Below are 25129 nucleotides of genomic sequence, written 5' to 3' on the forward strand. Positions count from 1 at the left end.
TGTTCGTTAAACTGAAGACGCTCGTCAAGATGCACACGCAGGTACTTCTTATGAGGAATGCGCTTAGAACTATCCTCTTTCGCAACAATGTGCAAATCTCTCCAATTCCTTTTGAAGTTCCTACTGGCGTTCGACACAAAATCGTTCCACCCGTTTGCGCATTGATTTTCATCCACCAGCTGTTCTGAAGTTCAACCAACGACCTTTTAGGAGATTTATTAAACTCGAAAAAGTTGAGTGATTCGCCGGAAAATACTGCAAAAAGTGTAGGCGCAGTGCCGCAGTGAAATTTCCGTCCGTGATGACAAAGGACTTGCCATACAGCATACTACACGTCATCATTACGAGGTGGCTGGGAAACTCGTTCTTCAGGTGCCTGAAAATCGGCCCATCCAACCAGACGGTATCAAAGGCCTTCTCCATATCTATAAGGCAAGCGCCTACGCACTCACTATTGTTAATCCGCCAGTAAATATCAGATGTTACCTTCGTTATTGCATGTATTGTCGAATGTTCAGATCGAAACCCGAATTGCGCATTCGACAATAATTCGTTCCTCTTGATATGCCCGTTCAAGGCTTTCAATACCAAAACCTCAAACACCTTGCTGATGTTAGGCAGCAAACTACTGAACGGAAGTTCTTAGGACTAGATGAATTCTTCCCTCTCTTTAAAATCGGGAATACTCGGGCTTTCTTCCATTGTCCTGGAAAGAAGGAATTGTTCAATAAATTATTGAACAAAATGCAATAATTACGAATGGCGATGTCTGGTAAATGCCTGAGGACCACGTTGGGAATGTCATCCATACCGGATGATCTCTTATTGTTTACTCTTCTGAATATGGAAGTTAACTCTACACATGAGACAAAGTAATCAAGCAGATTATCACTTGGTATGAGATCAGCTTGCAACGCAGAGCTAAACTGGAGAACTATGGTGCCGTTCAGGCTATATTTGAAATTGTGGACATCTCGTTCTACAATTTCCGAAAGTTGCGTTGGCTCTAAGTCCGTTCTGGGCCGAGCACTGATTCAAAGTGCTCCCCAATAAGTTCGAGTTTCAGAGCATCATCCATCACGATGTAGTGGTCTTGCGCATCAGTAGTTACACTATTCGTGCCTATATCTGAGCCAATAAGGTGTAATATCTCGCTATCACCGACTTTGATTCTCGCCACAGTTACCCGTGACTTCTTCCGGAATAACATATTTATCTTTGTAAACATGGCATCCGAATCGCTTAGTGAAATACCGTTTAACTTCTCCCGCCATTGGGAGTCCATTTCATTTATATAATATTGATGGATAAGATCTCGTGCGTGATTTGCACTCAACCAATATGGGATGATGATAGTCCCCGTATCTTCGAAAGACTTTGTTGACGCAAGTGAGCAGAAGGCTTTTCATTTTTTTCGTTTTATGGCTGCAGTTTCATATCCTTCCATATTATTCTTAGGGACGATTGAGAATATACTGAAACATTTCCTCGTTACTCAAATTTCGGTCACCTGGCGCAATTGTACTATCGTTTTCCCCATCAAAAGGTGAGCATTCTTTTCGATATCCCTGAATAAACGTCTCTTGGAATTTCTTCCAATCTGTTTGTTTAAAGTTCAGCCTGTGGAAGCCACTGTCCATCGACAGAAGGCGAACTCTTCGTCCATCAAATAGAACCTTAATAAGAATAGCGGTATGGTGGCTATCGTAAGGAAGAGTCTGTAGTTTCCGTTGATGACTCCTAAAGTTAAAGTTTAGGTGTGCGTTAGCAATGCACAAATCCAGATAGGAATTTGCCTTGGACCAGGTTGAATTCAAAACCTTTGAATGTTATCGAATGCCTCGGACTGAAGTGGGTTTCAGAAATCAAGGAACTCTGCTCTTCGGTGGATCCCTACGATGGTTAATGTTTTATTGAGATGGTGTTCATCCCGCCACATGCATCTTGTCCGAGCTTCTTAGCTCTCTCTTGTCGGATTACTTCTGCAAATGGGATCCCCGGGACAATTGGTATCGAAGGGACGATACCGTTCAATGCCGCTGATACCTTCGTTCTTTGGCCCGATTTTGGCGCCTGCTGTCTTGTGAGCTCAACATGGCGGTATACAGGACATCAACGATACGAAGCCGGATAGCTTCTGCAGTTGACACACAACGCTTTTTCCTTGCCGTCTGCTTACACTAGGCAAGGTAATTTGACAGTCCACTGCTGAGTGACCATAGCGCTGGCATCTTCGGCACTGGGATATTTTATCCCTCAGAACGCGCTACCTGGTAATTAAGCGACCTGATGCCGATCAGATCGCTTCCCCTGCTTTCCGGGCTTATCTGCACGAAGATCTGCTGCGCGTACTGAAACGCGACACTGAAAGAAACTTGACCTCAGTTCCCGTCTTCCGGGGCATTTTGACCACCTCAACGGGGTCTTCCTCCGCATCCAAGCCTTTCAGAAGGAAGGTTTTCCGGTTCCTCATGGCTGCAGAAGTATTCGAGGAACGCTTTACTTTTTTCTTGGCCTAGGAGACGGCGAGCCCGCCTCCCCAGCCATTAGTTGCTCCATAAGCTTCCCATTTTTCTCTATCAATATTGACATTTGATTTTTAAGATCTTCGAGTGTCCTCGTCACCTCGCTATTTCTTCTTTCAAGCTTGGCCTTCCTTCTTTTGGCTGTTTTAGGTCTGGATCATCCTCGTTACGGGCGCCACGACCGATCGAACGAATCAATAGTAAGTTAGTCTAAATTAAGTTTTAAATTACATTGTATTAATAAAGTAAAGTTGTTACTAATATTAATATCTTTTTATATTTTTATTAAAATTTAAGTTAATTTATTATAATTTATATTTTAAATTCTTTATTCATTGTCTGTCTGTCACACTAGATTTACTCGGAAACGGCAGAACTGACTGTCATGAAATTTGGCGAGAATATGTGGCTTATGTGTCCGTTTTCATGCAGCGAGCGGCATCGTTTTGCGTTGGCATTTAGGGGGCTCCCTATTTATGTGAAAGGGGGAGTATTTTTTTTATATAAAATAGTCTTCCGAGGTATCAAATAAAAGAGCTCAATTAGTATTTTTCGAAATCTATTTTCGATATTGGGTGAAACCTAGGGGAGTGGGGATCCAAAATGTGTCACCCAAAAAGTGAAACTTGACGATCTTGACGATCATTTTCTTCTTCTACTTCCTGGGAAATGTGTCGGATTACTAAGATTTCCGTACGAGTAAAAGCAGCAGTCAAGTCCGGCGACTTTATCCAGTTTGAGTGCATTTATGGCCGAAATAATTTTTCTTCTGCTTGGAGGAACTTTGCCGGAAATGATACGGTTAAGAACCGTGGTGAAGTGTGATACGGTGGTGAGTGGTTAAGAACCGTGGTGAAGTGTTTCACCTCTTCAGTCTCTTGCCATCGTGGATGAGTAGCGGACTGCCAGGATTGAGGAGCTGCGCGCTGTGTGATCTAGCTACCCCTCGACAGTGGGAGAGCTATCTTGCTGCGCGGATGGCAGATATACTGAGTAACCTGTCTGGGAATATTATTGAGCTGCTACACATTACCTTAGTTAGGGTTCTATTAGTACTTTTCGAAACTGATGATATTTTTGACCCCGGGCGAAATGTAGGGAAGTGGGGGCTCAAAATATGATCACCAAAAAGTGTAACAGGCCTCGTTCTCAAAACCTATCCAACCGAAAAATCTGAAAAAAATCACAGTAGCGTATCTAGGCAAAATCTAGACCTCAAAATAGATCCCGCTCTGATATCCGAACGTATAAAGTTAGTGATAGTATAGTAGAATATTTTAGAAATTTAGCCAGAAACTCCCCTTAAGTTTATGCTAGAGTTACAGCAGTGGTATAAGGGATAACATAAAGCGTAACTTTGTTTTTTGAATTTCATGCATTATAAAGCGTATATGACGTCATCATAACATATCAATTCGTCAATACCACAACAAATGTTAGCTCATATGAATCGGGGGTCGCTGGGAAACACTTTTTTTAGTTTTTAATCATTTGTATATCAATATCTGTTACTCCAGATAGACATATGTATGTATTTGTATGTATATGCGAATGAAGTTTTGGGGTAGGGCCTAATTCAAATATTTCTATTTGTACATTAAAGGAGCGGTATTCAATATACGTACTATTGACTGGAATCGATTACAATATACTCAGAAAGCTTTGAAAAATAGATAGGGTACATAACCGACTTGTACGCTCCTCCTCATGGATTGGAGTCATTTCAGCGTTCCATCAGTAGTTAGGGTTGCGTTTCCGAGAATGTGCACGTCTGTCTGTCTGTCTGTCCGTCCGTCAAACACATTTTGCTCGGAGATGGTTGTAGCGATTCACACAAAGTTTTTTGAAAAGGTGGGAACTGTGAACGCTCACGTTTACAGTGAAGTATTAGGTTGTTGCACATGAAATGGCCGAATTGGCAATCAAGTGAAGTTAGTTGCGACTTTGCTGTTTCAAACCACCACCAGTTGGCGCTGCTGGTGTTGAATAATGAAGTATAAATACTCCTACATTTAATCAAGGAGTCATTTCAGGATGGAAAAGAGCCAAGAACGTATACTTCTTATGTATGAGTTCAAACTCGGTCATAAAGCAGGGGAGGCGACCAGGAACATTGACAGCGCATTTGGAGCTGATACGGTAAGCGAACGAACCACACGGTGGTGGTTCGAAAAATTTCGGTCAGGTGACGTAAACCATGAAAGTGAGGCACGTGGACAACCAGAACCATCGATTGACAACGACGAGCTGCGTTTGCTAGTCGAATCCGACACACGTCAGTCTGTGAGAGACATTGCAGAGAAACTGGGCGTACAATATTCGACAATTTCCTGGCACTTGCAACAACTTGGAAAGGTGAAAAAGCTCGACAAATAGGTTCAGCAAGCCCTTACGGAGTAAAACAAGGCGCTTCGAATGGGAATTTGCAGTTCTTTATTCTCCTGCAACAGAAGCGATCCCTTTTTGCACAGAATAGTGACATGTGATGAAAAGTGGATATAATACGACAATCGTCGCCTATCAGCACAATGACTAGATGTTGATGAGCCACCGAAGCATATGCCGAAACCAAGCCTCCATCCCAAGAAGGTGATGGTGACTATTTGGTGGTCTACAGATGGAGTTATCCACTATTCTTTCTTGGCACCTGGAGAAACGATAAATACACAGAAATACTGCGTCAAACACGAGGAAATGCACAAAAAATTAAGTATTCGACGGTCGAGATTAGTCAACAGAGATGATGCGATACTCCTCCACGACAATTCACGACCCCATGTATCCAGAACAACGGTTCAAAAGTTGAACGAATTGTAGTATGAGACTCTGCCTCATCCACCATATTCACCGAACCTCTCGCCAACCGACTACCACTTTTTTAAGCATTTGGATCATTTTTTGGCGGAAAAACAATTTAGGAACGAAGAGGCTGTCAAAATTGCCTTCGACGAATTTATCAACACTCGACAGTTGGCATACATGCTCTTGAATCTCGCTGGGAGAAGTGTTTTGAATCGACTGGCACCTATTTTGATTAAATAAATAAATTTTTGTAAGTTTTACAGTGGTTTAAAATTTTAGTGCCAAACCGCCACTTCAATTGCAACAACCTAATCCATAATTCTGCATCGCATTTAAAGTACATGTAAAAGGGGGTGTGATTTTTTTTCGTTAAAGATAGTCATGTGGGGTATCAAATGAGAGGTCTCGGTTAGTACTTTCCGAAACCGGTCTTAGTTTTGACATTTGTTGGAAAGGTGGGGAGGGCGGGGGGTCGAAATTGATCATTTCTTTAACGGATCCATTCTCAGAACCGAAATATCTCCAAAAAATCAGGTGGCTGTCACTTTATGGTGAATAGGTTCCTTAGAGTCCCTCTATACCGATATCTGCTCAAATAAAGTTAATAACAATATATGTAGGGTACCTACCGAGTTTGGTGAAAATCGCACTATTACTAACACAGTTACAATAGGCCAAAGTTGTCGCTTCTTTGCAAATTCAAGACTTTGAATGTCAATATCTCGTGAAACTGGACATTCTTAGGTAATATATCCATATATTACGTGCTACGTACTAATGGGACAAATGCACACTTAAATGTTTTTGTGAAAGAAATACATAAAACCTTTCATGCCTTAAGCGTCCAGCTTCCGCTTTACCGACTTGTTATTAGCGCATAAAGACAACATCCGTAATGTGTTGAATTATCACCCTTGGTATGAAAAATAAAACCAGGTTGCCAATATATCTGCCAAATATATTAGGAAGGAAAGTCGAAGGATTTAAGCGTGTTACCCTTCTATGAATTACTACATTAGTTAACGCATCTGGTAGTGAGTAAAAGGGAATATAGCACATATCATATTGTCGACTTCAAGGAAATATAGTGACTATAATGGTGACCGTTTAGGGCTGCTTAGAGTTATTTATTGGGTTCCGGATGGTTTGCATGGTAGGAAAAATCAATAGGACTACGTGGTGGTTGCGCTTTTTATTTAAACGTAGCCGAAAGTTACATTTTGCATCTCATTTCTCATTTCATTTGTCGAATCTTATTAAATTTCATCTGTTGGGAAACAACTATTTAAAGATGAAAACAGTTTTATTCGTATTTTAGGTTGTAATATTTTCCAGAAAGCTCAAAGCTCATGCATCCTACAAACTACCCTCCAAAGGAGCTACCCCAACTTGCCCCATCTTCGAACTGATTCCCATTTCGAACTGATTCCCATTTAGGGGTAAGCTTTCCATCAAACAAAAGGGGGTTGAGGGTTTTTAGCACATTCTTCGAGTCAATTTGAAATCGCAACTGTGTACTTCCGTTTAGTACTCAGTTTTAGCACCCACAGTTAGTATCGAGTGTAGTCTCCGCATACAACCCTTGTCTGTCTGGACGCTTGAATGGAGTCTATCCTTGCTTTCGTAGCTTCAGATAGCTCTTGGAGTCGAGGATCTTATACTCTCTCCATTCCGTCGTAGTCAGATTCGTCCTTGTGGACCAGTCGTTAGCTATTTGTTTGTGGATTCATGCTCGTGGGGTGGCCATTATCATTGGATGCAATTGCGCGCGCGATTTACAAGTTCTTTCATCGAATAGTGTGCACATAGTGGCGAAAGCCCTTGCTGTAGGGTAGCATCTGGGTGGCTTATGAGGCGGAAATAGAGTACTGAAAGTGCGAAAAATTGTCGAAAGGGCTGTTGTGTTTAGTTGTCGTGTTGATTCGAGTGAATGCGCATATGAGTCCTTATGCGAGGCCAACTATTGTGAATCTATCGATAATCGAAAGCTTAATTTACGTAGTGCGTGCAGTTGGTCAGTGAGACGGGTCACATGGTTTTTATAACGGATCGGCTGGATCGTTGAAGCTGGACGAGGATAGCCCTTAGATAGTACTCGTATACGCCAATTCCTAGATTTTGTGGAGCTTGGTTGGTTCAAAAATTAACTAGTGCATTTTTCAATTGTTCATTGGATGCAAGTGCAGTGGTTCAGTAACACATAGTAGGCGTGAATTGTTTTATTGCGCGTTGCTATTTATTGGGCGCTCTGATTAAGGCTGTAATGTGATTATACACAGGTCATAAGGTGATCTTTATGCCAGCGTGCGATATTGATGCTACTCGCCAATTTACGAGCAAATTTCATTAGTGCAGTTCTGTGAAATTGTTGTATGGTTGTTGCAGTTGTCGTTCAAAGGTGAAGGTGCTCCACATACCTAATAGTGCAATGCAATTGAGGTGCTTCTTGCAGTAAGTGCGTGACAAGTGGGTTAGATATTGAGTTTGTATTAATAACAATCGAATATTATCATGATTGGAGATATGCTTGCTGAGTATCGTCGTGGATTATTCATCACTGTTCTTGCAACTATTACAGGTCAGAAGATTTGTAAAATGCATAACAGATTTATTAGTTTAATTCAATTACATGACTTAAATTAGATTACATGTTGTAAATGTTTTCATTTTTACATATATATGTACGGAAAATCAACGCTCTTTTTGTACAGAGAATTATTGGATTATAATCTGAGTCTGGGTCGACATGGTTTCGAAATAAGTCGCAATTCTTATCAAGCATTATTCAATAATACATTCAAGTAACGTTGAATGGCGTTTGGAAGAGGAATTTGAAATTCAGTTGGAAATTGCTATGCATTAGCAAGCCATTTCTACGGTTAATTGTGTCGATAATTACATTTTATTATTTACTTTAGGTGAATGGATTTTGTTTTCACTTTAGATTGATTCACAAATTTTCGAATCTATACATATGTACATACGAGTTGTTCTCTTATTTTTTAATAATTCTTTTCGTGGAGAATATGAGACAGCCCCTTCTATATTTTGATAATTATTTACCAATTTGAATTGTTATGAGTTAGATTAAGCTCTAGTTTAATTCCTTCTGGTAATGTATTCCAAGAGATAAACCAACAGAAGTTTTCATGGAGATTATGAAAAAATATTCCAAAGTCATCTCCCTTATCTGGCTGTCTATGACATTATTTCTATCGGCGTCAATGTTAGAAAATCATCCCCTAGCTTCATCTGGCATGTGAACACATTTTCGGTTTAGAGAGAGGGATGGAAAAGTTCCAGGCTGTCACCTCTCATAAATCTTGAAGGCTCCTGAAATTTATAAAGCAGCCTGTTGCCTAATGCTGAAGACAAAGAACGATTTCATATTTTTTTGCCGAATATGTGATGAATTAGGTGAATTATGGTAGATAAAAGTAGAATTGTTTTTTGTAAATTTTTATGAATTGGGGAAGTTTAGGCAGCAACGCATTTTAGACCTATCGATTCGATAGGTGTTATGTAATTGTTAGTTTTACGGATTGTTATGTAAGCAAAAATTTTCCGTCAAACCAACTGCATGTAGAATAGCGCAACCATGCTTCTCGGCGATTGATGGAGAAAGCATCGCCAACGTTTGAAGCAATTGCTGAAATATAATACGAAAAAACTGAAGGAAAACAAAAAATTGAATGATTTACGGTTGAGGCATTTTTGTTTCTACCGTAGGCCTTCATCCCTCATGCTCTACAACCCATTTCAAACCATGGTATTCAGATATATTAAGCTCAAATGTCTCGATTTTTCGATCGTGTCCTCCACTTCCTGAAACTGACTAGTAATGCGATATCTTCGTCTGATGACCTTTTCCAGCGTTTTTTTTCATTTTCTCATCATCATCAGGCATTTTAATTGCTTGGATGAGGATTCGTACTTTTCATTCAAAGCGTAACACAGGTCGAAGTATTAGGACGACGGAATAGAACCCTTAATTTCCTCTCTTTGGCACTTACCAATCATTTCGTTGGCATACAAATCGATTTTAGGGTCTAATATTCTCGGACTAGAGCTCGTCCATTTTTAAGGTTTTGTGTGAAACAAAACCTTATTAGAATCGATTCGATGTCTGTCTGTCCGTCTGTCTGTCTGTCTGTCTGTCTGTCTGTCTGTCTGTCTGTCTGTCTGTCTGTCTGTCTGTCTGTCTGTCTGTCTGTCACACCCGATTTATTCGGAAACGGCTGAACCGATTGTCACGAAAATTGGTAGAAGTATGTAATCTGCCGTTCCCTTTACATGCAGAAACTGACGCCATTTTGTGTTAAGTTTAAGGGGGGGCTCCCCATACATGTGAAAGGAGGCTGCAAAATTTTTTTTCATAAAATGTGGCCATGTGGGGTATCAAATGAAAGGTCTCAATTAGTACTTTTCGAAACTGGTTCAATATTTGATATTGGGTGAAACATAGGGGAGTGAGGGCTCAAAATATGCCCCCCAAAAAGTGTAACAGGTCTCGTTCTCAGAACCTATCCAACCGAAAAATCTGAAAAAAATCTCAATAGTGCATCTCTACGAAATCTAGGCCTCAAAATATATCCGGTTCCGATATCTCCACAAATAAAGTTAATAATAGTATATTTCCACATTTTAGAAATTTACCCGGCAACCCCCCTTATATTCATCCCAGAAGTACAAAATTTGGCATGCATAGAGTAAAGAGCATAGTGCACAAGCTAGTCAAGTTTGAAGAAAATCCAACTATTATTGACAAAGTTATAGGGGGTAAAACTTTACCATTTTTTGTGAATTTCGGGCACTCTTCATGCATGACTGCATGACGTCATCATCACATATCAATTCGTCAATACCACAACCAAATGAGTTCTTATGAATGGGGTCCCAAAGAATTATTTTGTTTTAGTTTTTTAGTCATTTGTATGTGAATATCAACTGGGTATGTAGGTATATAGTATATGCGTGCTAATGAACTTTGTGGGTAGTGCCTATTCAGATAGATATAAGAAGTAAATCGGAAATATGGGTAGGATCAATTTATATACGTGCATATATGTGTACGGTATTCGGAAATAGGCAGTTTGTTTGTTTAGGGTGAGCGTGATATCTATGGCTGTAATATGTACGTATGTCTCGTAGTTTGGAAAAATATGAAGCAATATGTTGGGTTTGTAGCTATATACGGATAGAAAAATGTGCGTTGAAATGTCTTACATAAGATGAACACAAAATCTTTATACCTGAAGCGCGAACTTCCGGTATTCCGACTTGTTATGGTATTGTCGAAACAACAAACTTCATTAAAATCGGTTTACTGTCTATTTGTCTGTCACACCCCCTGGTGCGGTGAATTACATTGTTCCCTGTTAAACTTAAGGAGGGGGGGGGGGGCAGGCGGGGGTTGCCTATTTAGGTAAAAGGTGGGTGCCACACTTTTTTAAGGAATATAGCTATGTGGGATATTAAATTACAGGTCTCAGTTAGTAATTTCTGAAGCAGATATTAGTTTTGGTTGCAAAGGAAAGGAGTGAAAAAGCCCGAAACGAAACGAATCAATTACTTCATTCTCAGGAACTACCCAAGTTCATCATCCACCATTTTGTACCCAAACATTCTTACATAACAAAATTAACAAAACATTTTATATCTGAAGTGCTGAACTTCCGATTTTTGGCCACTCGTGCGATGTTCGCTCTTGATCCCAGATGTTGCGAGCAAGATAGTGGATCTAGATGATGGAGTGCGATGTTCGTCAAGGTAGAGGGTCGAACAGCTCGTTAAAACATGACGATCATTGTACTTGTACTTTTTTGTCGTCACCCATAATCGTCCCTTTTTTTCTTTTATAGAGTGTGGTTTTTTAATGGAAGCCGGACCTCATTGTTTCCACTACTTTCTTCGCTTTCCGCAGTTCATCAAAATAGCTCCTATTTTTTGTTTTATTACTTTATCTGCTGTTCATTTGAAGTTGTCGTAATTCTCCTTATTTGGCTTTGTGTTTTCTTCGGTGTATTGTCAAATCGTCTTATTTTACTTTTTTTAGTACGTCTCAAATTCAAAATTTACCGCAGTGTCCTCAACCCTCTCGCCTTCTATGGTTCTGAGTATTGGATGACTATAAAATGTTGCATTGAATCAGTGGCGTAACACACAATGACCGCACGTCTTCGATGGTTAAATAATTCATACTGACGAGAATTCACTTGGCAAGATTTGTCTTCAGCCATTTTTTAGGCATCTTCAGGCAAGTTCATATCGAAGTCAATGGGAAATCACCGGCCGAAACAATGATGGCTTGATACGCTGGATGATGATTTGATAGAGTCTCGATCACGTCCAAATTAGGCCTTCATCATCATCATCATCATCAACGGCGCAACAACCGGTAGCCGGTCTAGGCCTGCCTTAATAAGGAACTCCAGACATCCCGGTTTTGTGCCGAGGTCCACCAATTCGATATCCCTAAAAGCTGTCTGGCGTCCTGACCTACTCCATCGCTCCATCTTAGACACGGTCTGCCTCGTCTTCTTTTTCTACCATAGATATTGCCCTTATAGACTTTCCGGGTGGGATCATCCTCATCCATACGGATTAAGTGACCCGCTCACCGTAACCTATTGAGCCGGATTTTATCCGCAACCGGATGGTCATGCTATCGCTCATAGATTTCGTCATTGTGTAGGCTACGGAATCGTCCAACCGCATGAAGGGGGCCAAAAATTCTTCGGAGGATTCTTCTCGCGAACGCGGCCAAGAGTTCGCAATTTTTCTTGCTAAGAACCGAAGTTTCCGAGGAATACATCAGGACTGGCAAGATCATAGTCTTGTACAGTAAGAGCTTTGACCCTATGGTGAGATGTTTCGAGCGGAACAGTCTTTGTAAGCTGAAATAGGCTCTGTTGGCTGACAACAACTGTGCGCGGATTTCATCATCATATCTGTTATCGGTTGTGATTTTCGACCCTAGATAGGAGAAATTGTCAACGGTCTCAAAGTTGTATTCGCCTATCCTTATTCTTCTTCGTGTTTGACCAGTCCGGTGTGATGTTGTTGGTTGATTCGTCTTGGGTGCTGACGTTGCCACCATATATTTTGTCTTGCCTTCATTGATGTGCAGCCCAAGATCTTACCTCGATAGCCGCCTGCTCGATCTGGATAAAGGCAGTTTGTACGTCTCGGGCGGTTCTCCCCATGATGTGGATATCGTCAGCATAGACCAGTAGTTGGGTGGATTAGGCCTTGGACCGAGCAAATGGCGCAACCAATAAAGAAGAACAAACCCTCCCTTGTATTCCATATATCCTCGAAATGTGACCCATTTATGTGATTTTAACCAGCTAGTGGTTGGAGTTGCAGTTTTCTCCTCGATATGATTTAACATCAGGGACGTTTGAGGGCCATTTCTCCCGGAAGAGAGTGTGATCTATATGGTTGAATGTAATGTCATCTGGAGATTCCTATTTGTTGGAAAGCATGTTATCTAATCATAAAAATTTTGGCTACATGCGGAATCAATGAGATGATCGTTGTTATCATTAGATGTATCACGGAAACCGTGGCCACAGTTTGTTCGCCTGTGTGGCCCCTTATCCCAACTTTTGCTTTAAGTTTCCACGTATTATTTTGGTGTCAGTTAGTGGCAGTAAATCTAAAAGTCTTTCCAGTCTATCTTAAACTCTTTAACTTCGTTTTCTTTCCATTGAGTTGGTGCACGCACATTTATGAGCCTGACGTTATAGTTTGACTTTAATTTAAACCACCCACATTTATTTATTAATGGGCTTAAAGTCAAAGATGTTTCCTTTGGATGTTTTCTCCACTATGAAAGCGACTTCAAACTATCGTTCTGTTGATAATTTCCTACTTTTGAAAATTGTGGTTCGACTTATATTGATTTATATTTAAGTTTCGATCAATAGTGTCGTCATTCCAATCTTCGACCCGTGCCATTCGAAAAACTATGACCTACCTCATTCAGAGGTTTTAACAGTTGGAAGTGACTTCAATGTTAGAGTAATGTCTGATAACAGCCCCTAGTTTGAAACATGAAATCTTCGCCAACGGTCCGGGGCCCGGGCTGCAAAAAGGAAGCATTCCCGATGGGATTTTTACTTCGGTATCAGTGTTGTAGTCCTTGAGTGATCGGCAATATATTGTGTTTGAAATGGTTGCCGCTATCTCTCGGTTTGCATCAAGCAGGCACTCTGGCTGTGCGTGGAATGTCGCCAAAATTAACACCGGGAGATTCGTGTAAGCTCTTGCAATAGCCAGAGCTGCGCTATAGCAAACTTCGGAGCGTGGTGGTTGGCATTATCGAAAATTCAGTTATGAATTTGAAAACGGCACTCTGCGGGGATTCCATGCCCCGGGGGGCACCTAACCGTGCCAGGCGTGCGATCAGTTAAAATGAGACTCCGCGCTGTGGGAACTCGGTAATAAATTGATCATCTAAAAATCGAGGCCCTGTGAAAACCTTTTCCATTTAATGTCGAACAGATGGGCTGAATTATGCAGAAATTATTTCCTACGGATCCCCACCAAGCATTTTCCACTTTTCACTATGAAAGAGCTGGAAGAGGCAATCCTTTCTATGAAAAATAAAAAGCCACCAAGCCCCGACGGTGGTTTGGTAGAAGTATATAAGCAGGTGTTTCACGCCGAAAGGTAACAAGGCAGTTCAGTTTGAGTGAAGGGAAATCCATAAGGGATACTATCATGGTTGTTGCGGATGCTGTTCATCGAGGTGAGGCACCAATCGCTGATCTCGGCGAGTACCGCCTTTCGTAAATCTTGATGTCGGAAATACCTTCTACTCCGTTTTGCACACTCGAAAATTAATTCCATGTGCCGGGTTACCTCTTGCGGATATTGACAGTTTACCTGAGGATCGCCCCTGCTCAATAAACGCTGGAGAGCCAGAAGTGGATTGAGATCACGACGGCAGTAGCACAAGGATCTATCCTAGAAGTGGACTTCTGAAACGCGTTTGACGATACCCTGCAAAAACTTGACATGTCAGAAGAGTCGTGCCTGGTCGATTATACAAATAATGTTGCGACACTTTTTGCTGGACGCACTGCTTAATAAGCCCAAAGTAGACTTGATATATAATGGGTTCCACCTTGCACTGGAAAGAACTGCAGTAGTCAACTTGCCCAAAAGGAGAATTCCGACCCTGTGCTCCGTATCGATCGGAGAGTTGATTACAGAGTCAGCATCAGCGGTTAAATACCTTGAATTAATGCTCGACTTGAAGATGAGATTTTTCCAGCAAATAAAAACAGCGGCTGACATGGCCGTAGCTGGGGTTCGGTCTTAAGTCGGCTAATGGCAAACGTTGGGGTTCCTTCCTCTAGCAGCAAACGTTTCCTTATGAGTGAGAGAGTCCGTTCTACTCTATTCCGCGGAGGTGTGGCCTGATGGTCTTGCCAGAGGTGTGTATCGTAAGCGCTCTGCCCAGCTACAGAGATTGGGAACTATCCGGGTAGACTTTGCCTACTGCTGTTTCAGAACTGAGAATCATGGTGCTTCGCAGGAGTGATCCTCGTTGGCCCCCCAGCTAAGGAACGCAAAACCATCCACAAGCGGAGGATTCAAGGGAGGTGGTTGCTCGGGAAGAACGGTAACATACACTGAATGACTCGAAATTCGCTTGAGAAAATGAGTCAAGAGGCAAATGGACAGCGCCGCTCTTTCGGAGCTTAGGTCCAAGGCAGATTCGAAAGAATGATAAGATTGATTATTGCCTTTCCCAGATTCTAAGCGGACAGGAAGGAAGGTGGTTGCCAGCAAATTTATGCAGATAGAATCAAGGCACTTACAGATATTATAAATTTTAAATGTGTTTTTCTCCAAATTGCATGTTGTGCCACCAAAGCTGAAAATCTATATCACGGCTCTCAGACTAGAATATTTGCGATTGAGTGGGCTGTTTTTTTTATTCGGGCTTTTTATGGAGGAAGAGCTTTAAACATTGCTCGGAATCGTCAACTCTTTGCTGTTTTTAGTCGATTGTGGGCTCGCGCGGCATCCACTTTAAACAGAGGTTTTGCATACCCAAACATTCATGCACGATATGTCCACCACGTTCCTTTGATATCTTTAGAATCGAGCTATTTCGATCAACTTCACTTTGCCGTCATTCAAAATTATTCTGTAAACTTTTTTAAAGTTTTCGCCAGTAACAGCTTCTTTGGGGCCTCCACTGTGTGCATTGTCCTCAACGGTTGATTTTCCCAATGCAACGTCTTGCAAGCCTTATCTTCAACAGTATTTCTTTTGCCAAAAAACAATGTTTTATTAACAGGCTTTTTATCCATTTTCTTCATACTAACAAAAGCTGCTTCTCTCAAAAGGCTCAATCTCACAAACTAATAGTCCGACAACTGTCAAATTTGGATGAGTGTCTTTTAAAGCGACGGATTAACTATTTGTGTGTTAGCCTATGAACTTTTCAGCCCATTTGTTAGTCACCCGATTTTGACATTTTGTAGAAAACTATTGCGTTTCGAGGGACATCCACAATTTTTGATGTCGCATTGGCTGAAGACATGGCGCGTTCAAGTCTACATTGTTACTTTGCTAAATCCTGCTTCCCCGATGAGCGGGAGTAGCCATTTTCCATTTATCAGACAGATAGGGTGATACGACAAAGGTGGTTTTGCAATTTCGATAGTAAAACCATTGGGGGAGAGATGCATTTTCTACCACGTATAAATTAAAAACGCTATCGAATTTAGCAACCTTTTTATATTAGATATTAGAGCCTTATTATCTGCAATTCGTCCATATACACCTTGTGGCTATGCCTCAGTAGTTGAGGGCATTGAAAATTTGCCCCTTTCACTAACGCTTTAGGTTAAACTTCTCTTTGCTACGGAAAAATGGTTGTTATTGGTGTGGAGAAAAATTGGGAACAGTCTACTTGATCAATTGTTCCTTTTCTTACACTCTTTGTGTTCCAGCACATCTTCATCAGTTTTCGGCCTTTATATTTCTATTTTTTTCAGATGTTTTCTTCAAGTCACCTTGAGGTGCGTTTTCTAGATGTTTGTTTACTGTGAAGGCATATTTTATAGAGCCATAGTACCATTTCGTTTCTGCAACGTCAAATCTTAGAATCCTTCTTCTGTTCGACCAGTTATTATTGACACTACCGACTAGGCACCGTAAAAGGTTTTCATATATAGTCCAGTACACATTTTTCGCTGAAGTGTCTTCTATTAGGGTAACAACTTCTTACGATGTCGGAGATATCGGTAGCCAAATAATTCAACAGTCCATTACCAAAGCCGGCCGCCTTTGTTTCGTAGAAGGTTGTCATGTCCAGTAAATATTTTTTGGTGCCGCTTATTTGGTCAAAAGTCTTTTTTGAAGAAGCGAAGATGAGATATTGGAAGCCAGTCAATGATCTTAGTGTTAAAATTCTCTATTGTCATTTCAATAAGGTTTCAAAGGTTTTATTCGTTCTTCAAGAACAAAATTCATCCATCTCAGTTTCAGCCTTTTCCTTAGTTGGAGCTTGGCTGCTAATAGGCTAAACGAATTTAACATATTCTTTCATTAATAATCATATCGTCTACAAAGGGTTCTACAAGTTCTCTTCTGCCATTTATCTTTGCCTGGACGAAAATTTCATTTCTAAGCGATTCCGTTTCTGGTCGTGCCAAGGTGATTTGACATTGGAATCCGTCTTTAAGAGGTTCCTGTAAGGTTTAGTTAGTTTGCTGCTACATTTTTTGAGTCGAAAGGTGGGGAAAATGGGTGAAAATGAAAAACCCTTTTGAGAAAAAGATAGTTTCGGATGGAAAAACCATGCTTTTCCAGTGTGTGTCACATCGCTTAAGATGCGTGTTGGTTTCCCATGCTTTGCTGGAAGATGGCTTTTCGAAATTTCAACAACTTTGTATTTTCGAGGGCTTATGCAAGAATAACACCTTATCAGAAAAAACGGCTTACCGTCTGTCTGCCTAGGCGCCTTTCCTAAGACGGTGCAAAATTAAAAAAAAAAAACATATGTTAATGATTGAGTTTTCCAACCACTGAAACCGCCCCGACTTCTCGACCCCTCTGGCTCTGGAACTCTATAAGGTTCATATCAAGGACGCAGTCTTTTGTATGCGCTGCTTGTAACCTCTTCTCCGCTTTTCTCAGATTAGGTTGAATAGAACCAGTCAAGGAATTGATCGCATTCCAATTCTCTTCTCTCTCTTCAGCTCGTCTAGGGTTTCCCGTGGTTTCTTTTTTCGTCGACGAATCCCGAGTATTATGGAGTTCAGCACCCTGACTAACTGCAGGTATATTGCGGCGCCCCTACGCTCGGCATTATGGTAGCATACCGCGCGTGCTTTTTTTGGGTCTCTCATATCTCCGAAGTCTTTTTCCAAGTCTATTGTGATTGTAATTGCTTTTATGATGCTTGGTGATGAAGACCACTCTGGTTTCTTCCTTGGCAAGTATGCTCCAAGCAGACCTTAACAACACTTACCGCCTCGCATCTTCACCATCCTCGAGATGCTTTGGAACTAAAACTTGTGCTTGGCGCAATCCATCACTGTAACCTCCTTTAGAACCGGAATATTAAATACATGATTGTAAGAGGTCAGAGAAACGTACTTCATGCATCCGTCATCGGTGCAATACGAAAACCTTAATTTTAATATCTAGCTGTCAAAAGTGGCTGCAAGAGAGCTGGGAATAGGGACGGTCGCTAAGAATATCCATCTAGGCTCAAACTGGGCAAATCGAATCTGATTCTCATGTCACTGGGTCACTGTTACGCAATATTTGATGGTATTATTCTTTCTGTGACCTAAATTTTTCAAGCTATGCAGCTTGGCTACCAACAATTAGTAGCACTCTTTTGACAATTATCCGCTCCAACATTTTCTACACTTAACGGGCTAACGGATCTATATTGATATGGCTCGCCTGGATGTTTACTAATCTTAGAGGACAGAACCAGTCTCGGATGCTTACATGGTTCGTGAAATATCTATAGGGATCTGAACGTTCCTACTACCTCAGCTGGCTTAGTGACTGTTGGCTTCAGTGTGCGCTTTATGGCTTTATTTCTTATGCTCTTAATGCTTAGATCTTTATTGCCTCTTATTCTATTATAGATTCTCGTTGCTGGACTGTGGTTTCTTCGAAAATATGTCTGGCCTCTAAGTTTTCGATCGATCGATTGCTTTTGCAGGCCAGAGGGCACACTGTTTTTGGCTTTGGATATCCGAATATCATGAACAATGACTCTCTTCATAGCTGAAAAATTATTGTCTGGTGGTCGTAGTAAATTCAGTCATTACTAATGTGTTTTCGCAGTGCTGACGAAAATCAGGTCTTCTTCGCTATAGGAGGAAATACTTCCAAAAAATGTTATCCCCTTGCGTTAGTCCCTCTGTATCCCCAAAGGAAGGCCTATCCGCCAAAGCCAGTGGTAGTCACCGTTGCATTCTGTCCCTTTGCGTCTAGAATAAAGTGGTCTAGAATATCTGCAAATTCATACAATGTAAGGCTTCATGGGTGGTAGCAGTTGTACATACCTAAAGGCAGTCAATTGACTCACGGTACATTGTATAACTTCGCAACATAAGTAACCTGTGTAAGCAAATGATGACCGAGAGGTTTATTTGAATAAATTTCATTTTCTCGTTGCAAATAAGGTCCGGGTATTCGCCATTGGCAGCAACAAGTCTATTATGGGGCTTCTTATTTCCTTCGTGCGACATGCATTTGGGGTCGATGTTGCTCTTCTTGGAAATGTTCCTTTCTTCCTTATACTTTTTGCATTGAAGAGAACGAGCCGGACCGCTGGTGTAAATCTTCTTGATGAGTCCATACATGAGATATTTGAAACAGCTATTTAATGAGTTCGCTGTTCCAGGCGCCAGAAAATCCATTCAGTTTTCAACTTTAACGACCGGATATAAGTTCCGTGTGTTAAACACGTGATAAGTCACATGCCAGATTTATGTCGATCGCCGTAATAAAGCCCGTATTTATCGGTCCGAATGACGTTCGAGTGACTTCGCTAAAAGGACAAGAATTGAAACCAAGGCTATCCATGGGTTTCTTCGAGAAACCTAAGGTTTATGGATTAGGTATAGAAGATTAATGGTTAGTTGAGGTTTTATGGTTAAAAATCGCATTCTAATTTTTAAATGCGTTTTTCTCGAAACTGCATGTTGAAAATCGGCTGCCACCATAGCCCAAAATCTAGCCAACGAAATTCTTTGAAATTTTCACCACTTATTCAGAACATAATTCTACGGTCCGCATCTATCGAAATTATATTCATTCAGTAGTTTGAAGAAGCCGCAAACCAAAAATTTCGCTTTTAATATTCTTGAATAATTTTAGTTTGCGGACTATGCACGCTCAAGACATGAATAAATCTATGGTGAAAAATTCGTATTTGTATCTTTATCCAGTTCACGACACGATTCATTTCGGGAATCTACCCAAATTTGCATACATGCGAAAGAAGGTGCGTTGAGTTTCCAGTTTACTATAATAGTTCTTTTCTGCCGTAAATCAATGCCATTGTGGTTAGATATCATTTGGGTTGCCCGTCGCACTTTAAGGTAGGTTTCGCCTTTTCCTTGGGAGGCCTTTCTTTCTCTTCATCATCAACAACGGCGGAACAACCGGTATCCGGTCCAGGTCTGCCTCCAGACTGCATCCCCGTTTTGCTCCAACTCACTAATTCGATATCATTAATAGCTGTCTAGCGTCCTACGCAATCAATCCATCTCAGGCATGGTCTGCCTCGTCTTCTTTTACTACAATAGATATTATGGACTTTTCGGATTGGATCATCTTCACCTATACGGATTAAGTGACTCGCCCACTCCAACTTATTGAGCCAAATTTTATCCACAACTTGACGGTCATGGTATCCCTCATAGATTTCGTCGTTATGTTGGCTACGGAATCTTCCATCCGTTTGTATTCTTCGGAGGATCTTCTTTCGAACGCGGTTAAGAGTTCGTAATTTTTCTCGCTGAGAACCCAAGTCCTCGAGGAATATATGAGTACCGGCAAGATCATAGCCTTGTACAGTGAGAGCTTTGACCTCGTGGTAGACGTTTCGAGCGGAAAGTTTTTGTAAGTTGAAATAGGCTCTGTTGGCTGCCAACAATCAGTTGTGATTTTCTATAATAGATAGGAGAAATTATCAACGGTCTCAAAATTGTAGTCTTCTATCTTTATTCCTGTCGTTTGACCAGTGTGATTTAATTTTGTTGGTTTGTATTTTTCTGGTGCCGACGTTGCCACCATGTATTCCATCTTGCTTTCGTCGATGTGCATCCCAAGATCTCGCGCCGCCTCTTCGATCTGAATGAAGGCAGTTTCTACGTCTCGGGTCGTTCTTCCCATGCTGTCGATATAGTTAGCATAGGCCAGTAGTTGAGTGGACATAAAGTCAATGGTGCCTCTCGCATTTACCTCAGCATCACGGATAACTTTTTCCAGGGTCAGGTTAAAGAGGAGGTATGATAGGGTATTCCATTGTCTTAAACCGTTGTTGATGCTAAATGGTCTCAAGAGTGACAATGCTGCTTTTATCTTGCTTCGCATGTTGGTCAGCCTAGTCTTATCAATTTCGTCGGGATATCGAGCTCTCTCGTGGCCATGTGCTCAACTATTTTAGGTGTAAACTACATGAAAAGTAGCTCCCATGGACCGAATTATCTTCTTTACGGGTTTTTGCCAGATTATTCCAATTTTTTCCACAACATTGATTGAGCTTTACCTTTTGCCATCTTTGGTGCATTTCCTGGTCCTTGAGTACCGTGCCTTGAACAAATGCAGTGGGTGATGAAACTGCCCCCGTTGAGTCGGTTTTCAGCTCAATCTCCTTTGACCTGGTTTTCGGTTTTCCAGTCATACTGGGCCATACTTCGCTTGAACACTTACTATTTTCTTCATCTTGCTGTCCGCCCCCTGTATACGTATTTACGCGAAACAAGTCCTTATTAATATCGGTTCTATCTATTCATCTGTCGATCTTTTTGTCTACCTCGCGATTACATGCACTTTGCTCGCAAATAGTTACAGTTATTCATTAGAAACTAAGTGAAATGGTTCGAATTATGCATGGCGTAAAAATTTAGTTTTAGGAGTGGCTCCCATACAGACAAAAGGAGTACACATTTTTTCACCGAATATAGTCATGCGGGGTATTAAATAAAAGGCCTTGATTTGTATTTTCGGAAATTGGTCTTAGTTTTATTACATTTAATTAGTACAAAATTAGTAATATAGATCCCAATATAAAGCATCATATTGGAAAGGTTTGTGGAAAGCCCACTACTATTAACAAGGGTATAATAGTTCATCATATGTAGGATACCAATATTACTTTGAAGTGAATAATCGGATATACAAATATACGTATTAATTGCATCCACAGTGCAAAGTATGAGCTGACTATAAATGGAACCGTCGGTAAGTTTTCATCCATGAAATGCTGACCTTCCAGTTTTTGACTTATTCTATACGAATATTATATCCTCTGTATCGTTAATCCATAGAAAATGTGAACCGTGACTTAGTTTTCAGAAATTTTGGATTTAATTGAATAATTGTTCAATGATTCGGAAGATATATAAGAGGATTTTCACGTACCGGTCGCACCCAAACATTCAAATCCGAAAGGACGATACTGGAATTCCGAACAAATTTATATTCACTAGTAATCACATTAACTAATCCCGTTCATTTCAAATCAGGTTCACATATTTACATACAAAACGAATCCCCATTTTCAATGGGTACATTCATTATCTCGGCCCTGTTTCGGAGCGTACCTATGATGCATACGGTTGTGCAAAATTATACTTTGCTCGAAAATTCTAACAACCATTGGCGAAGCCGGAAGGGCAAATTAATCTCAGTCTCGAACTACGTTGCTTCCAGTGATTTTAGGTCAATAACAACGCTAGACAATGAATGCAACTGATACGTACATGATGCTGCATGTGAAAGCTCATCGGACAGCGGAAATATGCATACGCTTTGAACATATCCAAACGTTGATAAAGATATCTTCAACTTCATTAAAATGCACTTAAAACTTTCATAAACTGAGGTACTTCGTTAGATTCACAAATGATTTAATTGAATGCTTTCACCGAGGTGGTCTCATTGGATGATATTCGCATCGTTCTGGAAATGAACTTTGTCGGTTTTAATTGGGTTCAGATAGTATCAAGGTTCGTGATATTTTACGGAATAAGTCCAGCCATTTGTTGATTACTTGTGTCTAAACGCCAGGTAGAGATTGCAGCGATATAATTAAATTAGCAACTGGAAAATTTCACTGTAGCTTGGAGGATCAATTTACAATTAATTTCCAACTGAAAGGTTGCTAAAATCTTCCCTAAGATTTCAAATAGAATACAAGTACACGTGTGTATCTACAAAATATAGTCGCTTACGGCCTCCTTTCCTTTCCTTTCCTCTCGTTAGAAGTCATCCGGGCGGAAAATTTTCTGAAGAGTGTAACATAAGTCGCTTAAATAACATTTTTGCTTAAACAACATTGATAGATATGGGTCCCACAAATAAAAGATACTGAATCTAAGAGAAACCTTACTAGTTAATTTAATTCAAGATTAAAACTATGCGTGTAGAATTTTGCATAATACGTTTCCATTCCTATATCCGGCAACGATACGTGGTGTCTTCGGGGTTCAGTACAGGATCTGTTTGGATATACATTATACTTGCCGGTATATTGGCGGAAAATTGTCTTTTTCTTGAAGAGGAGCTTTTCCATTTAGTGAGCCCAACTAACGGTCTAGAAGCATAGTATAAAATTTTAATTTTGATGGAGTGCGCCTATTACAGCGGAAAATGGAGTAATGCGATCTGAAGGCACTGGTTGCGTATTTCAATGTCGAACTGATTTGAGGTACGTCGGATATGTTTGAATTTATAACGAAACCAAGCTAGATGACTTGGCTTCTTGAAGGGATTGTAGAACTTTTGTTTTGAAGGACAGGTTTGTGATGTGGGAAACTATTCTCGATATCATTTTTATTAAGGTTTTGTGTAAAACAAAACCTTATTAAAATCGATTCAATGTCTGTCTGTCTGTCGCAAGCATTTTTCTCCAAAACGGTTAAACCGATCCGAACGAAATTTGGTGGACAAATGGGAACTATGAAATTCCATGCATACAGTGAGTGGCATAAATTTATGTGGAGTTTAAAGGAGGGCTCTCCATACATGCAAAGGGGGGATTCAAAAATTTTTTCACCGGATGTAGTCTTGTAGGGTATCAAATGAAAGGTCTCGAATAGTACTTTCCGAAACTTAGTTTTGGCGTGAATTGCAAAGCGCGTGAGTAAGGAATCAAAATGTGCGCACTTAAAGTGAGACAGGACTCATTTGCGGAAACTACCCAACCTAAAAATCCGAAAAAAATCAGGGTCATGCGCTTAGATGAAATCTAGGCCTCAAAATATATCCCATTCCGATATTTGCTCAAATAAACTTACTAATAGTATATTACTACTTTTTAGAAATTTATTGGAAAAACCCCCTTAAATTCATCCTAGGAGTTCCAGCATAGAGGACAATATTTCGTATATAAGTGCTAAATTTCGTGGAAATCTGGCCATTAACACCAAAGTTAAAGCAGTTTAAACTTAATAATTTCGCGCGAATTTACTGCTTCCAAAGCCATGCAAATGAGATGCTGACGTCATAATTAACTGGAATAATTGACATTCGCGTGAAATATTAAGGTCGCATTTATGAAGAATCTGCTTATCTGCAGCTCTTTTTAAGGTTTTGTGTAAAACACTTAGGTGAAATCTAATTTTCGAGAGATGTCCCATTCAGGTATCTGCTCAAATAAATAAATTTACTATAGTATATCATCAATTCATTCTAGGTGTACTAAATTTTGCACTGACATAGAGGACAGTCTCGTGCATACACATGCCCAGTTCCATGAAAATCCAACTATTAGTGTCAAAGGTATAGAAGTTCAAACTTATCAATTTCGTGCTATGTAATTAACAGCATCCCACGCCATACAAATAAGATTCTGACGTCAAATTTAACGAGAATAATTGACATTCGAGTGAAATATTAAAATTCCATTCAAGAACAATCTAATTCTCCCTAGCCCTTTTTATATTTTATGCATTTGCTAATAATATTAAATTCAGAGTGTGAAGCGTATGAGGTTGACTATTATCAATATAGGGCTTTCCATCAAATGATTTATTTAAATCGCTTTCTAGAAAATAGAGGGCAGTGGAATTTTAAGCTATGTGACATGGAGCTGTCGCGCACTCGTCGCTCCTCACATCTTTTTCTTTTTCTTCAGCCTTCAATTCACAAGCAGGGTCGCCTTGTCGTGATCGGTTTCGTCATTTTATTTTATCAAATGCCTGATGAGGATGTAATCGCGAGACCTATAAATCCGCATCCAGTGTATCAAGCCACCATTGTTTTGGCCGGCTTTTTGGTTGCTTACCATTGACTTCGATGTTCTAACCAATATTGGTTATTGAATTCTCGAATCGAAAACGCCTTTCTCGCAGTTTTGCCACGATCGGTGCAAACCGATATCGATCGCGGATATTCTCATTTCAGACTTGATCAAAACGTGTCACGTCACCAGTGCAATTCAACATCTTCCTCCCCATTACCGCAAGACGCCGTTTATTGTCCTTTATAGTCGGCCAACACTCAGAACTATAGAGAGCGGCAGACGGACGACATTGTAGTAAATTTTAGATTTGGGACGTGTGCTGATACGTCGATCA

At 40.5% G+C, this 25129-nt stretch overlaps 1 protein-coding gene across 1 annotated transcript in view; it reads left to right on the forward strand.

Annotated features, from left to right (window-relative positions):
* Positions 1-6890: 6890 nt before the first annotated feature.
* Positions 6891-25129, forward strand: part of LOC119661750 (neural cell adhesion molecule 1-like) — a 254514-nt gene continuing 236275 nt past the window's right edge. The window contains exon 1 of the mRNA XM_038071220.1: positions 6891-7905. Within this exon, the coding sequence (XP_037927148.1) occupies positions 7839-7905 (67 nt within the window). The 5' untranslated portion in view covers positions 6891-7838. The remainder of the gene's footprint in view (positions 7906-25129) is intronic.

This window comes from Hermetia illucens, chromosome 1 (assembly GCF_905115235.1).
Source record: "Hermetia illucens chromosome 1, iHerIll2.2.curated.20191125, whole genome shotgun sequence".
Taxonomy (NCBI): Eukaryota; Metazoa; Arthropoda; class Insecta; order Diptera; family Stratiomyidae; genus Hermetia; species Hermetia illucens.